A 16,031-nucleotide genomic window follows, 5' to 3' on the forward strand; every position below is an offset into this window, starting at 1 on the left:
ATTTCAAAATGTTTATTTTAATTATAGTTCACTTCTGGACAGCCCCGAAATGAAACCTGTTCTGCTTTTGACCTCAGGGGGTGAGGGGGCGCTAGCGCACATCTATATTTATTTCACTGCACAGCTCCTCACACGAGCAAGAGTCACGTGTGCAGCCAGAGCCAATCGCTGCGCACACAGCCAAGCAGACACAGACTGTAAACATACGAGTGAGAGAGAAGAAGATTTATACCCGAGAGGGGAGAGGAGCGTCTAAGCAGTCGTGCTTGCACTGATAAACGAGCAAAGCTCTTAAGTCTCACTTATTGGGCCTGATGTTAGTCACTGATGTTCGTGTGTGTGAGCCACTGCCGACTCCACTTCTTCCTGTGCCATGCTATCGTTAGTGTCTCAGACACGGGAGCTCTTTGAATAGATCATTTGAAACCGTCAGCCACTGGTGAGTCTTTTGCAGACACGTTTCCCATTGTTTAAACCATATAACTGTTGTTCAATAACGCGTTGTTTCACTAGAGTGGGTTTTGACCTCAACCTGTTCAATACTCCATCTGGAAAATTGCAGATTCTGTGTCATGCCGTGCATGGAAGCTAAGCTCTGACCACTCGGTTCGAAGGTAAAAAAATATTTTTGTTTTTTTTTTAAAAAGGCAGCAGGTAATACTTTAATTTACTTACTCACTCATATAGTTTGGAGCTTTACGTTTTGTTTTGCGCAGTTTTGTTACTTTTCTGATTGGCGCTACAATGTCTATGGAGTTTGGTTATCAGCGTCTCAAACATTTCACGGACGGTATTTATTTATTTAAATATACTAAATGAATAAAATAATACAAAAAAATGCACAAAAAGACAACTGAAAGAATAAAAAATACACATGACTCCAAAAAACACACGTTACAGAAAAATACAACAAAAATATGAAAATGACTCAAATACGCAAAACTAAATATTTATACAAAAAATACACAAAATGACAACAGAAAGATACACAAATACACATATTGACTCCAAAAAACATACATTACAGAAAAATACACCAAACAAAAAAATATAAAAGGGAGTAAAAAAAACAACAACAAACACATTTATCATGTTCATGTCCCATAGAATTAAACCGGGGAGATCGCAGACGCTGTTTTATTTTGCACCCGCAAATAAAGCCCTTTATAACACTACAGAGCACAGAGTATGTACACCTCTTTGTACATCCAACCTTCAAACACATACTTATTTGGCCATAATTAACTCTACTTAAGCTCCCACATGAATACATACTTCTGACGGGCACTGTATCTATTTCACTGCACAGCTCTCTTCCGGTGCGTGCCAGCTGAGTTTGGCCCTGATCTCGCTCCTGTGGACTTTTCTTTTGAGGAAAAATATATTTTTACTGTTCCTTATTTGGCGATGATGTCGTTTCAAAACATTTGACCGTACGCTATTTAGACCGCACAGACCTCACCCGGAACTGATTGACGGCAATGGCTGCTGTTTTGAAAGCTACAAATTTGAGAGAGAGAAAAAACATATATTACAGAAAAATACACCAAATGACAACAACAATATGAAAATGACTCAAAATACACTAAACTAAATACTTATACAAAAAATACACTAAAATGACAACAGAAATGCACAAAACTACACCAAAAAAAACAAACTAAAATACACAAAATTACTCCAGAATAACACTACAATGGCAACAAAAAATAATAATTGTACAAAAAATTCACAAAAAGACAACAGAAAGATAAAAAAATACACATAATGATGACTTCAAAAAACATACATTACAGAAAAATACAACAAAAATATGAAAATGGCTCAAAATACACAAAACTAAATATTTATACTTAAAATACATAAAACTAAATATTTACACAAAAAATACACAAAATGACTCCTGAATCACACGACAATGGCAACAAAACAATAATTATACAAAAACACAACAGAAAGATACAAAAATACACATGACCCTAAAAAACATACATTACAAAAAATATTTAAATAAAAAAAAAAAAAACAGCAAACATTCATGCACAAAAAGACAACAGAAAGATATGTAAATACACATGATTCCAAAAAACATATGTTACAGGAAAATACACCAAACAAAAAAATAAAAAAGTGATGAAGTCATGCACATGCCCCATAGAATTAAACCAGGAAAATTGGACCCGCAAATATACCCCTTATGCTCCCACATGAATGCATACTTCCAACGGGCACTGTACTAGTCAGTGTAAATGGTGTGAAGCAGTGTGAGCATTATGATGGGTTATGCATCGAGAAACAGAAGTGGGGGGGTTTTACAACCAGGCACAACTGTGTCTGACTGGACATCATAACATTGCAGCCTATTAGATCTATGTGTAGATGGTGGATCATGTTTGAATATAATGTTGGTGTTCTACTATTTCATCTTAGTTTTAATTCCTATATTTAGGTTTAGGGCTTTGTTCCTCGTGGTTAGGTTGACGCTATTATACGGTATACGCTTTAGCAAATATGTAGGTTTTGAGTTTAGTCTTAAAGGTGAAGAGAGTAGCAGCCTCCCGTACTAAGACTGGGAGCTGGTTCCAAAGGCGAGGAGCCTGGTAGCTGAATGCTCTGCCTCCTATTCGACACTATTTGCTCTGATAATTTCTCTCTGAGGTGTTTTGGACCAAATAAAATCACTTCGGTTTTATCCTGGTTAAGAAGGAGAAAGTTACAGCTCATCCAGAATGTGACGTCAAGCCTGGAGTTTTAATAACTGATAAGTTTATGTTCTCTGATAATGTTACATAGTGAAGCATATATAATGTAAAGAGTATTGGTCCCAAAACTGAACTCCATGATTAACTCTGGCGTGTGCTGAGGAGATATTATTAACATGAGCAAAGTGGGTTCTGTCTGATAGGTAAGATTTAAACCAAACCAGCGCTGTTTCTTTAATCCCAAAAACACTTTCCAGTCTCTGCAGCAGTAGATGATGATCCACTGTATCGAAGGCTGCGCTGAGATCTAAGAGCACCAGAACTGAGATCAACCCTCTGTCTGAGGCTAAAAGGAGATCATTGTTTACTTTTACTCAGGCAGTCTCTGTGCTGTGATTGGCTCTAAAGCCAGACTGAAAGCTCTTATATAAATTGTTCCGAAGTAGGTGATCACATAGTTGACCTGCAATGACTTTTTCAAGAATTTTGGAGACAAAATGGAGATTGGATATTGGTCTATAATTGGACAAGTCACTTGGCTCAAGGGTAGGTTTTTTAAGGAGAAGTTTGATTACAGCGGTTTCAAAGGCTTGTGGCACAAAACCTGCTACTAGAGATGTGTTAATCCAGTTCACCATATTAGAGCTAATAAGTAGAAAAACATCTTTAAATAGTGGAGTTGGGATTGGATCTAAAAGACAGGTTGTTGATTTAGAAGCACTAACTACTGAGGTCACTTCAGATAGACCAAGTGGAGTGAAACTTTGTAAATAAAAGCTGCATGTTGGGGATAATATAATTATTTAAGAAATAATTGAGCACTCCTGCAGGGGGAACATTGGCTTTGTTTTTAAATTGTTAGAATTTAACAGTAAAGAAGTTGATGAAGTCTTCACTGCTCAGATTGACAGGAATAGAGGGTTCAACAGAGCTGTGGCTTTTGGTGAGCCTGGCTACAGTGTTGAATAAAAACGAGGATTATTCTTGTTTTCCTCTATTAAAGTTGAATAATATGAGGTTCTAGCTTTGTGAAGAGCTTTTTCATAAGCTAACAAACTTTCTCTCCAGGCAGTATGAACTTCTACCATGTTTGAAGAGAGCCACTTCCTTTCTAATTTTCGTGATGCCTGTTTTAAAAGACGCAATTTAGATTTTTACCAGGGAGCAACCTTTTTATGAAATATCGTCTTCTTTTTAAGCAGGGCAATAGCATCCAGAGCTGTGCAGTGACAATATTGCACTGTTGATAAGATCATCTATTTTCTCTGTCGTAGGACATTGATAGCTACTCTCTGTTGAGATATCATATGGATCAGAGGTAAGCAATGATGGAACTCAATCTTTAAATCTAGCTACAGCTTTTTCAGACAGTGATCTACTATAGTGTACTCTTCTCTCAGAATTTAAGCAGGCTGATATTCTATTTCAAAGGAAAACAGGAAGTGATCTGAAAGAATAGGATTTTGAGGATATATTGTCCGGTGATCAATATCTAAACTATATGTTAGAACAATGTTCAGGGCATGATTAAGATAATGTGTTGGTTTGTTTATATTTTGTATAAAGCCGATTGAATCTAATAGTGAGGTAAATAATATTTAAGCTGTTTTCATCATCAATGTGAATGTTAAAGTCACCTACTATGATAACTATGATGGCTTTATCAGTGCTCTGCACCAGATCAGTGAGAAAGACAGAGAATTCAGAGAGAAACTCTGAATATGGACAGGAGGACTGTAAACTATAACCAAATAGAGTGGGTTTTTCTATCTTGTTTTTGGGATTACAAATTTCATGAGACAGGCTTTCAAATTAATTTTGATTAAGTTTCGTTTTTGGGGTAACATAAACTTAAGTGAAAAACTGCTGCCACTCCTCCTCCCCGACCACTCTCACGGGGAATATGGTGATAACCATAATTGGGAGTGCTGGCTTTGTTTAGAGCAACAAAATCTTCATTTTTGAGCCAAGTCTCAGTGAAGCATAATAAACCCAGCTGATGGTCAGTTATAAGATCACTCACTAAAAGAGATTTAGAAGAAAGCAATCTGATATTTAATAGTCTACATTTAATAGTTATTTCATTGTTTTGTGTGCGGGAAGAGAGTGTTAGGAGTGAGTGTGCACCTGTTATACTGACCGGGAACGTCCGGCGGTTGGATCACAGCTGGCTGTGGTGTTGTTTCCATCCTCGGAGTTGACTGGCAATGGGGCCTCTGTGTGGGAACGTCTGGTGGTGCTCGGTTACAGGAAGCTCGGTTACAGTACCGGAACTCCGGTACTGGGGTTGCTAATGTCTGTGGGTGCTCCTGTCATCAGCTGGCATTGAAGTGGTGCTGCAGTAGCATCCCTCTGGACTGCAGCTTTGAGGAGGGTTTGACGGGCTACAGAGGAGGTTTATGGCCAGTGGGAATTTAATCCAGGTGGTGGTGGAGGCGTTTTTGCTGGCGGTTGTTTCGGTCGGCTTAATTGGACTGAGTTTGTCCCCGTTATCATATAAGCGCTTCAAAAAGATTGTGGAGAGAAAGCAGAGGAGGAGGGATGCCATTCCATTAATCTGTCGTCTATGTCCGCGGACAACAACCTCAGCCCATGATGGCAGGCGTGGTGTGGAACAGGACAGTCCTGGTCCAGGATTCTCCCAGGGAACTGTGTCATTGTCACATGGAATATTAAGGAGAATGGGTGACAGTGTTACTGACTGCTGTTCAATCATGTCCGTATACTTGGTGAGTAATTCATCTTTCTTTTTTAGTTAGTTACTGTAGAAAGTTTGCCATAGTTTGGTAATTTCTTTATTTAGTAGCAAAATGTCTTTCTCTGACGGCAGGTGAGGAGCAGCGTCTCGACCGTCTGTAGATGATTTAGGAGTCAGTGATGATTTGCTAGTTGGGAGGTGGACAGTGAGAGGAGAGAACGCTGGCGCTGGCTGTTCGCTGCTTCTCTGCAAATCCATCCTACCGTACTGTATGGTTTTGCTGTAGTTACAGCAACCACTGTAGCAATTTGATGGATATTATTGCACTTCTTAGTACTGTTGCTCAGTGAAGTGTTACCCGGCACATGCCTGTTACTATGCGGTGGTAGCCTCTACTATCCAAACACCAAGTCCCATCAGTCTCCACGGATCCTGCATCGCCTCTGCCTTCAAGCAGATGTCTGCACGTGGAATACTATCCCTGTGGAAGCATACACATGGACTCCAATAACTGTCAACTGGCCTCCAATTTCAAACAGATCCTGGACTGTCTCAACCTTCAGCAGCTTCTGGATGGCCCTACACACAATAGGGGCCACAAACTGGACCTTGTCATTACACACTCTCTCCCAATCAAAGGCCTTCAAGTATGACGTCGGTGTCACCAATCACCTGACTGTTACATTCAAAGTTCCAATATCAGTCCAACTCACCAAACCAAAACGCCATATACTGTTCAGAAATATCAAAAACTCGGATTCCACCTCTCTCAGTCAACAACTCCAGCTTCTCTCCCCCTCTCCTCACTCATCAGCTGACGACTTAATGGATTATTATAACACCAGCCTCACCTCCATTCTTAACTCTCTTGCTCCATTGAAAACCCAAACTGTCAGATTTACCCGCTCTGCCCCCTGGTTTACAGACAAGCTGAGAGGGATGAAGAGGTCTGGCCGTGTCCTGGAGCGTGCCTGCAAAACATCTGGCCTGACGGTGTATAAGTTGGCCTACCGGGAACATCATAGGGGTTATGCCAAAGCACTCTACAAGGCTAGGTCAGAACACTACTCAACACTCATAAACAACAGCTCAGATAATTCCAAAAAACTGTTTTCCACAATTAATCACATCCTCAAACCACAGATCTCCTCATTCTACACCCACACAGACACAAATTGCAACCGGTTTCTTGATTTCTTCACATCTAAAATTGATAATTTCCATTCCTCATTCCCATGTTTCACTAGCACATCATTTGACCTGCCCACAACACCCATCGCACAAAACCTACCACAATTCTCCCTCACAACGCAGCAGGAGGTCGAGAACACCATCCGGAAATTTAACCCATCCACTTGCCGCCTCGATACCCTCCCATCTCCTCTGCTTAAAACTCACAACAAATCCATCAGTCCCCTCATAACCAAAATAATAAACCTGTCCTTGGAAACAAGCCATCTCCCAACCTCCCTCAAAACCACTCTCATTAAACCCCTCCTCAAAAAATCCACCTTGGACCCTAAACCAGTGTCAAATTACAGACCAATTTCAAATCTCACATTCATTTCCAAACTCCTAGAAAAAGTTGTTTCCACCCAGCTCCATAATCAACTAAAATCTTTATGAAAAATTCCAATCTGGTTTTCGTCTCTCCCACAGCACAGAAACAGCTCTCATCAGAGTCACCAGCGACCTGCTGATGGCTTCTGATTCCGGTTCCACATCCCTCGTCATTCTTCTCGACCTCTGCTGCGTTTGGCACAGTAGACCACCACATCCCCCTGCACCGACTCCAGCACTATACAGGTCTCTCTGGCACCGCCCTTCAATGGTTTCACTCCTACCTCACTGACAGAGCAGAGTCCCCACACTGTCACCTGTGGGTCCAGCCCTCTTCACCATTTACATGCTCCCCCTGGGTCATGTCGTCAGCAGACATGGAATTAATTTTCCTTGCTATGCTGATGACACACAACTATATCTTAAAGTCACTCCCCCCTGCTCCCCCTCTGCCACGGCTGCCTGCCTGGAGGAGATATGGGCATGGATGAGTCAAAACTTCCTGCAGCTCAATGGCTCAAAAACAGAAGCCGTTCAAACTGGAACCTCTCATCAACTCTGCTCCTCCCCAATCACCTCTGTTTTATTTTCTGGACACACCATTCCCCTCTCTCCCTCTGTCACAAACCACGAGGTTAAATTTGACCCCGTCCTTTCCTTCGACAGTCATGTCACCTCCATCTGCAAAACTTCAGTCTTTCATCTCCGTAATATTTCCAAAGTGCACCCCTCTCTCTCCCTTCCTGCTGCAGAGAAGCTCGTCCAAGCCTTTGTTTCCTCCAGGCTGGACTACAAAAGCTCTAGTATGTGCAGAACAGTGCTGCCAGGGTCCTGATGAGGGTGCAAAAACACGAGCACATCACCCCCATCCTCCGAACACTGCACTGGATCCCCATTCAGTCCCGCATAGAATATAAGATCCGCCTGCACACCCATCACTGTCTGCACGGTGCAGCCCCCACTTACCTCACTGAACTGCTCACACCACACACCTCAACCAGGACCCAGTCAGGCCAACAGCACCATCTGGTCATGCCCAGGACACGGCTCAAAACAATGGGCGATAGGGCCTTTGATGCCGCTGGCCCCCGCCTGTGGAACGCCCTCCCAGACCACCTCAGGGTCCCGCAAACAGTGGACATTTTTAAGATAAAAACTTAAATATCACCTTTTTACAGAAACTTGTTTTAACAGTTAATGCCTCCTTTTAGTTGTGTCTTTTAATATATGTTGTGTTGTATTGTTTTAATCCTATAGCACTGTGAGGTTTGGCATCAAACGTAAAGTGCATTACAAATGATTTTTTTATTATTGTTATTATTATTTTTTGGCAGTTTAGACAGGGTTTAGTGCATGTTAGACAGTGTTTAAAGCGGCCAGGATGGGAGGGGGCGGGCGGTGCAGAATGATAAGCGGTCCCGGAAACCTTTCCCAATAACAAAATGTCCTTTTCCTTACGGTGACGGCATTTCACCCTAGGGGTGGGCAATATGGGAAAAATATCATATCACAATTTTTTCTTCGTGAAATCACAGTCACGATTTTATCATGATTTTTTTCATTCAAATCATTTAGACTATTTTAAAGTTATTTACCAATAAAACAAACCAAATCACCTACTCGAAATCATCGCCCTAAATGTATGTAAATAATTGTATGTAAGCAATTCATCAAACTGGTTCCTAGTACAATTAACATCAAACAAAAAGGCTGACAAGTTATTTTAGTCACAGTCTTTTTACTTTGTTTAACTAAAGTGGTGTAGCATTAGCAACACTTGCTACATAACAAGGCAGCATATCAGTCTAGTGATTTATATTTGTTATTGAGGTAACACACTCATATTAATAAAATCCTACTTTAAACAGTGTTTGAACGCCTCATTTAACACAGTTTAGACAATCATATCCTTTACAAGATAAAATGTTACTGCTTTGGTTACATTAGGCCTGGGTGATATGGACCAATATTCATATCTCTATGTTTTTCCCCAAAATGGCAATAGGTGATATAAACTCCATTTATTATTATTTTTTTATTTTTTTCAATAGTTTTGCAAGAAAAACAATAATGGGTCAAAGTCAGTCGAGAAAAATGCCACAAAGACCCTTTTCTTAATCACTAGCAGCACAATATCAACATTTATTATCACTTTTTACTTTTTCCTTCATTAAGGCTGAAATGTGATTATGTTTTGTTGCTTTTTTCAGGGCAGCTCTGAGTTGCTGAAAGTAGTTTTTAAAGTAAATCACATTCAGGACACTGCCTCTTTAAGAGTGTGTAAACAGCCCCGTTAGCTACAGCAGCAGTAGATCTCTGCTACAGCTACAGAGTTAGTTATAGAAGAGAAACACATGCATTGTTTTCTCAAACATATTTCAGTGCTTCAACACTGAGAACTGATGGAGTTTAACAGACAGACAGACATCTGCACTGAGCCTCTGACAGACAGTCGCTAACACAGAGGAAGCAGCACAGCTAACTCTGTGTGTCCATGCACTGGGGGGAGGGGGAGCGGAGCATGCTTTTTCCCCGTTTAAGCACTTAATTAATCTTAACTAATGTCTGTAATGCTGACATACTGACTAGCAAATGTGATTTGGCAGAAAAAAAAACCATTGGATGTTCTGTGTATGGACCACAGACATATGACGCAGACACAGCACCGCAAGGGTTAAAATGTGAACTACAGACGTTTCTACGATCTCCGTGATTTGGGAGATTGTCGTCATGTTGACATCCTTAATGATCTAATATCGTCATATCGGACACCCTTATTTCAACCCGATTCTATTCTATTCTAATCTAATTCTATTCTAATCTATTTCTGCATTCAATGGTAGATTCTGTTTTTATTGGTCGTTTCTGTGATTCCATTAACATGAATTTGATAGGGCCCCAGTGTCATTGTTAGCGCACTCAACTGAGGGGTACAGTGCATACGGAAAGTATTCACAGCGCTTCGCTTTTCCCACATTTCATCATGTTACAGCCTTATTTCAAAAGGGATTAAATTCACTTTTTTCCTCAAAATTCTACACATAATACCCCATAATGACAACTTAAAAACGTTTGTTTGAGATTCATTAAAAATAAAAAATGAAGAAATCACTTGTACATAAGTATTCACAGCCTTTGAGATCAAGCTCAAAATTGAGTTGAGGTGCATTCTGTTTCCACTGATCATCCTTGACATGTTTCTACAGCCTAAGCAGAGTCCACCTGTGGTGAATTCAGTTGATTGGACATGATTTGGAAAGGCACACACCTGTCTAAATAAGGTCCAACAGTTAACAGTGTTTGTCAGACCACAAAACAAGCATGAAGTCGAAGGAATTGTCTGTAGACCTCCGAGACAGGTTTGTCTCAAGGCACAGGTCTGGGGAAGGGTACAGAAAAATTTCTGCTGCTTTAAAGGTCCCAATGAGCACAGTGGCCTCCATCATCCATAAATGGAAGAAGTTTGGAACCCCCTGGACTCTTCCTAGAGCTGGCCGTCCCTCTAAACTGAGTGATCAGGGAAGAAGGGCTTTAGTGAGGGAGGTGACTAACAACCCGATGGTCACTCTGACAGAGCTCCAGGGTTCCTCTGTGGAGAGAGGAGAGCCTTTCAGCAGGAAGACCATCGCTGCAGCATTCCACCAATCAGGCCTGTATGGTAGAGTGGCCAGACGGAAGCCACTCCTTAGTAAAAGGCACATGGCAGCCCGCCTGGAGTTTGCCAAAAGGCACCTGAAAGACTCTCAGACCATGAGAAACAAAATTCTCTGGTTTGATGAGACAAAGATTGAACTCTTTGGGGTGAATGCCAAGCGTTATGTTTGGAGGACACCAGGTACCGCTCATCACCTGGCCAATGCCATCCCTACAGTGAAGCATGAAGGTGGGGATGTTTTTCAGCAGCAGGAACTGGTAGACTAGTCAAGATTGAGGGAAAAATGAATGCAGTAATGTAAAGAAACATCCTGGAAGAAAACCTGGTCAAGAGCGCTCTTGACCTCAGACTGGGGCGACAGTTTATCTTTCAACAAGACAACAACCCTAAGCACACAGCCAAGATATCAAAGGAGTGGGTTCAGGACAACTCTGTGAATGTCCTAGAGTGGCCCAGCCAGAGCCCAAACTTGAATCCCATTGGACATCTCTGGAGGGATCTGAAAATGGCTGTGCACAGACGCTCCCCATCCAACCTAATGGAGCTCGAGAGGTTCTGTAAAGGCGAATGGGCCAAAGTGGCCACAGATAGATGTGCCAAGCTTGTGGCTTCATATTTCAAAAGACTTGAGGCCGTAATTGCTGCCAAAGGTGCCACAACAAAGTACTGAGTGAATACTTATGTACATGTGATATTTTCATTCTTTATTTCTAATAAATTTGCAAACATTTAAAACAAATGTTTTTCATGTTGTCATTATGGGGTATTGTGTGTAGAATTTTGAAGGAAAAAATGAATTGAATCCCTTTTGGAATAAGGCTGTAACATGATGAAATGTGGGAAAAGCGAAGCGCTGTGAATACTTTCCGTATACACTTATAACTGAGACTCGCTGCGGCGCATACAAGCTTGTGTCCTGTAACCATCTCTGATTGGCCAGCAGCCTAGGAAGGTGATTCTCAACATTTCTGATTGGTGAACATATATATATATCACGCATGCAATGAAGATTAGGGATGTAACGATTAAACGTAAGGCAGTTAAAAATCGATTCATAGTTATCACGGTTAACATCGATAGTGTGAAAATTGAATCGCAGTACTTTTTTTAAACAGCAGAGGGCGCTATCCAGAAATGTTGGAGGCAGGCGGAATCTGCTACTACTTTCTTTCTGGCCGCCTTCTACTCTTAAACATATTCATAAATGATTACTTACCCCTTTAGCACCGAAAGAATATCTGTAATATTACGTGAATATCTGTAAAAGTCACATTTTTCTATTAGCTCTGTCTGCTCGCATAGCATATCTTCTTCACTGCAAGATATCTGCATGCCAACCGACCACTGGATTACCAGCGTCCTCTGCTGGTCCAAACAAATATCTGACACAAATACAGTGCAATGACTGTTTTTTTTTTAAAAAAAAAAAGTCCAATTGTTAAGGCACAAAATACATTTTCAGTTGCACTTTTAAAAAGAAAAAGAACTATTATGTAGTTTTGCATTGTTTACTATAGAACCAGAATTTAAATTAATAGGCTTCTTCTTCATTTGTATTATTCCTTTATTTATTTCATTCAAGATTTATTTTTAGTTAAATTTAATTGTTTTGAATAGTATATCAAGGGATTCTTTTGACAATGAAAAATAAAAAGAAAACAGTACAGTTTTTTATAGTTTTTTTCCCAAAAAAAATAAAGGAATATTTTTCAGTCATCATTCGTCTCCAGTCCCATTTTGTAAAATAAATCTTGAGAGAATCGTATCATGAAACCAATATTGTGAATCGAATTGCATTGGGAGTTGAGTGAATCGTTACATCCCTAATGAAGATGGAAGAAAAAACCTCAGTGTCTGAGGTTACGTTATAGCAGTAGTGAAAACCTTAATATTGATGCGATTAAAGTTAATTATTCAGCCTTAGTACATACACAGTACATTGAGACAATAGGTGAAGAGTGGATATTTACAAATTACACTTTGTTTTACTTGGCTGTCATTCATGTGAAATTGATTGACAATGTTTTGGAATTCCTGTGAAATTGATTCAGTGCAGTTGGGGCTGGGATGAACGATTAATTTTAAACAATTAATCAAGCAATTTTTTTTCCCCGATGCATCGATTAATCTAACAATTCAGTTTTCCAGTTAAATCGATTATCTCCCCATTAATTGACTAAAAGTAATTTATACATGTTGATTTACATATTTAAAATGAAAAAAAAAAACACGAGTTCCTCAACATTGCAACATATGTTTATTGCTCTTTAACTCAAAATTCCAAAATAAAGTTCAAGTAAGTACAATATAATGCATTCAGTCAGAGGTACCATTCAATAAAAAAAGGCATGGTAGCCGGTGTTCTTCCTCAACCAACAGAAACTAAGATTTATGTTGAAAACACATAGGCCTAGCTTACTGAAAAAAGTGCATCTTTTAATTCTTCATTCACATGAAAACAACAACAACGTAAAGTAATACACTCTGCCACTCACATTTTTCCTAAACTCAAAATTTCAAATCCTAATACAGAAAGTGCTTCTCCAACAAAAAATAAACATTCCTTTTACCTTAAGAATAGTGTGTGTGTGTGTGTGTGTGTGTGTGTGTGTGTGTGTGTGTGTGTGTGTATTGCTGCTGCCGCTTAAGTCAGGCACGTATTTGGCGTTGACGTCATTGATTACGTCGACGCGTTGTCCCGGCACTAAGTGCAGTCAATAAATTCAGAATTTCTTCAGTGACAGATATAGTAATGTATCGTGGATGAAATTTCATGTGACACATCGATTATCACAGAATCGCTGTATCGTGATAATATCGTTATTGTGGGTAAAAATATTGTGACGTATCGTATCGCGAGGTACCTGGCAATAGCCAGCCTCAGAGCCGTATATAGAGAGAGTTGCAACAACTCCGTTCACTCCAATAGTTCGTTTTGTTTTTGTGTTTTTTTTTGTGTTTTTTTTTTAAACAGCAATGGCGGTCCATGGAGCCTCACAATAGTTCCCGGAAGTGAGCACTTGATTGTTGCAGCGCAATGGAGAGTGCAGATTAGACCGTTTGTGATGCACTTTTGAACGGTAAGACGTTTAAATAATCATATTGGCTAAGAATATTATTATTATCAACGTATCTAATAACTTCCGGGAACAAATTGAGTCTACATGAATCAAGCATTTCGAACTTCCGTTGTCGCACGGCTCTGCCCAACACAGCCCATCCCTAATGTAGATGTGGTCTATACACCCATGTTAAGGCTTTATTCTGAAGCTTTACATGAAGTTGGAGTTAACATGTTATCTTGGATGTATTTTAGAACATAACGACCCTTACCGTAGATATTCTTCCCGATAGGACACAGGCTCCGCACGGCCCTGTGGTGCCGTCTGGCCCGGGTCCCGGTGATCTTCCCCGGCTTACCCGCAGCGGCCCCACCTCGCCCCGGGCCCCACACCAGGTGCAGATACTTCAGGTCTTTGTCTTGGCCTAACAACACTCTGTTCTCCCCTATTCCATTCATCCCGAAGCCCCCCGTCCCCTCCACGTTAGCGCAGAGCTGAAGCTGATGGGTTTCAACCTCTGGTCCGTGCTCCAACATATACTCCCCCTCCGAGCTGGAGCGCTCATTATCCTTAGCGAACACGCTGCTTTGCTCGTCCATGTTTCACGGATGAACCGTGTTAGTTAGCAGCACCTTACGCCATCGCTATTCTGGATATTTGAAGAGTTGACATAGTTTGGTCCAAAGGAACAGCCATGAATGCACGTTTTATTGACAGAAAGCAGAAACACCCACTGAGCTTCCAAACAGTCTTTTTCTTTGTTGTTTTCCGATGGTTGGTATTCGACTTGTCTGAGTAGCGCCCCCTGCCTGTCATGTCTACCTATTACCTGCTCCTTACTTCCCCACACCAGCATTTCTCTCAGTTCTCTGTATCATTGTCACAGACTTAATTCACTCCCCTCTACAGAAATACTGTGTTGTCATCATACAATAACTGATATGTAGTAAAATAAATAAATAAATAAAGTCTGGTAAACTAACAAAAAAACAAGATTTCCGGTGGAAATCATGCAAACTCAATCCATCACACAGCCTTCCATGAATAAAAATAAAGCATTTAACTCATTAAAGCTAGCTATATTAACTAATAGGTCTGCAGCAGGAAAAACATTTTGAATAAATTATTATTTTATAAAGCACAACCTTGAATTTATGTTTCAAATAGCAACCTGGTTAGATGAAAATGACAATGAAACTGTTGTTATGGAAGCATCACCTCCTAACTTCAGATTTATGAATGAATCCCGACGGCAAAGGGAAGGTGGAGTATCTATTCCCTCCAAAGCAAGCACACGCCCTATGGACATATGATGCTCTTCAGCTGAGTTCCTGCTCTCGTGCCTAGTTTTTAAAGATATATTTGGTAAACTGCTGTCTATAATCTGTGTTGATTTTGATCGTAGAGAGAGGACACATTCTGGACTATGATGAAGCTGGATTTCCTCTTGTCGCGCTAACTTTCAGCCTTTAATTGGTATGTCCTGTACTACGACGGTGGCTAACATTTTACTGGGCTATATCACCATGGTAACCTAGGCTGAACACCTAACCTGGTCAGGACCAGGTTAAGTTCTGGATCAGATCTTAGTGAGTGCAAAGATCCCGCCACCTGACCAATCAGTTCTCTTGTAAAATGAGCTTCCCATTGTTAGTAGATCCTGGTTGGTGCAGATCTGACAGCTGCTTTCAGGAAATAAAGATTATTATTGGATAAATTCGATCCTTTCATTTAGCAATGACATAATTTAGGAAAGGTATAGATTTATATCTGATGGACTGATCTACAGTCAGCTGATGAAGCCTGTGGAGTGACACTCTCTGTATGAGCGGACAGATTAACTCATTCATTCATATGCTACAGTGACACTGTCAGTATCAGCAGAATCATACTACAGTGAAACAATGTGCTCTCATCCTAGTGTGTGTGTGATAAATAGATCTACCTGAATAGAAGCACGTGTGTACTGCAATAAAGTGAAACTGATCAGAGCGCTGTTTATCATTCCATGGATTTATATTGTATAATCTCATCATTATTAACAGTGTCAGCAGCTTCCTGTCTGTGTCGTTTTCTTCCCGCAGCAACAGTGTTTTTTTTTGGTCTGAATTATACATTTTAATTCTTCATATTTTTAAAGAATTATTCCTCAATTGTAATGTAACTTGCTCTACACAGTTTCTCCATGTTTGTGTGATGCTGCAATCTCCGCCCATTTCCTTTGAGCGCACGCGTCGCCAGGCTGAAATCACCTCACTTACAGTAAGTTAACGTGTTGATAACTTGCTTCGTAGGACAGCTGCCCTGTGACAGAGAATGTTTGGTTAGGTGAAGCTAATGGAGAGATATCCAGT

General features: G+C 40.4%; 1 protein-coding gene across 4 annotated transcripts in view; it reads right to left on the bottom strand.

The window, feature by feature from the left end:
• The window catches only part of ankrd54 (ankyrin repeat domain 54), a 39,890-nt gene extending 25,423 nt beyond the window's left edge, over positions 1–14,467 (bottom strand). For 3 of the 4 annotated variants that reach the window (XM_028454763.1, XM_028454765.1, XM_028454764.1), the window contains exon 1: positions 13,949–14,467. In XM_028454763.1, the coding sequence (XP_028310564.1) occupies positions 13,949–14,276 (328 nt within the window). In that variant the 5' untranslated portion in view covers positions 14,277–14,467. Of the gene's footprint in view, positions 1–4,842; positions 5,352–13,948 lie in introns of all 4 variants that reach the window. The other variant, XM_028454766.1, reaches the window with a different exon arrangement.
• Positions 14,468–16,031: the final 1,564 nt, after the last annotated feature.

This window comes from Gouania willdenowi, chromosome 8 (assembly GCF_900634775.1).
Source record: "Gouania willdenowi chromosome 8, fGouWil2.1, whole genome shotgun sequence".
NCBI classification, from domain to species: Eukaryota; Metazoa; Chordata; class Actinopteri; order Blenniiformes; family Gobiesocidae; genus Gouania; species Gouania willdenowi.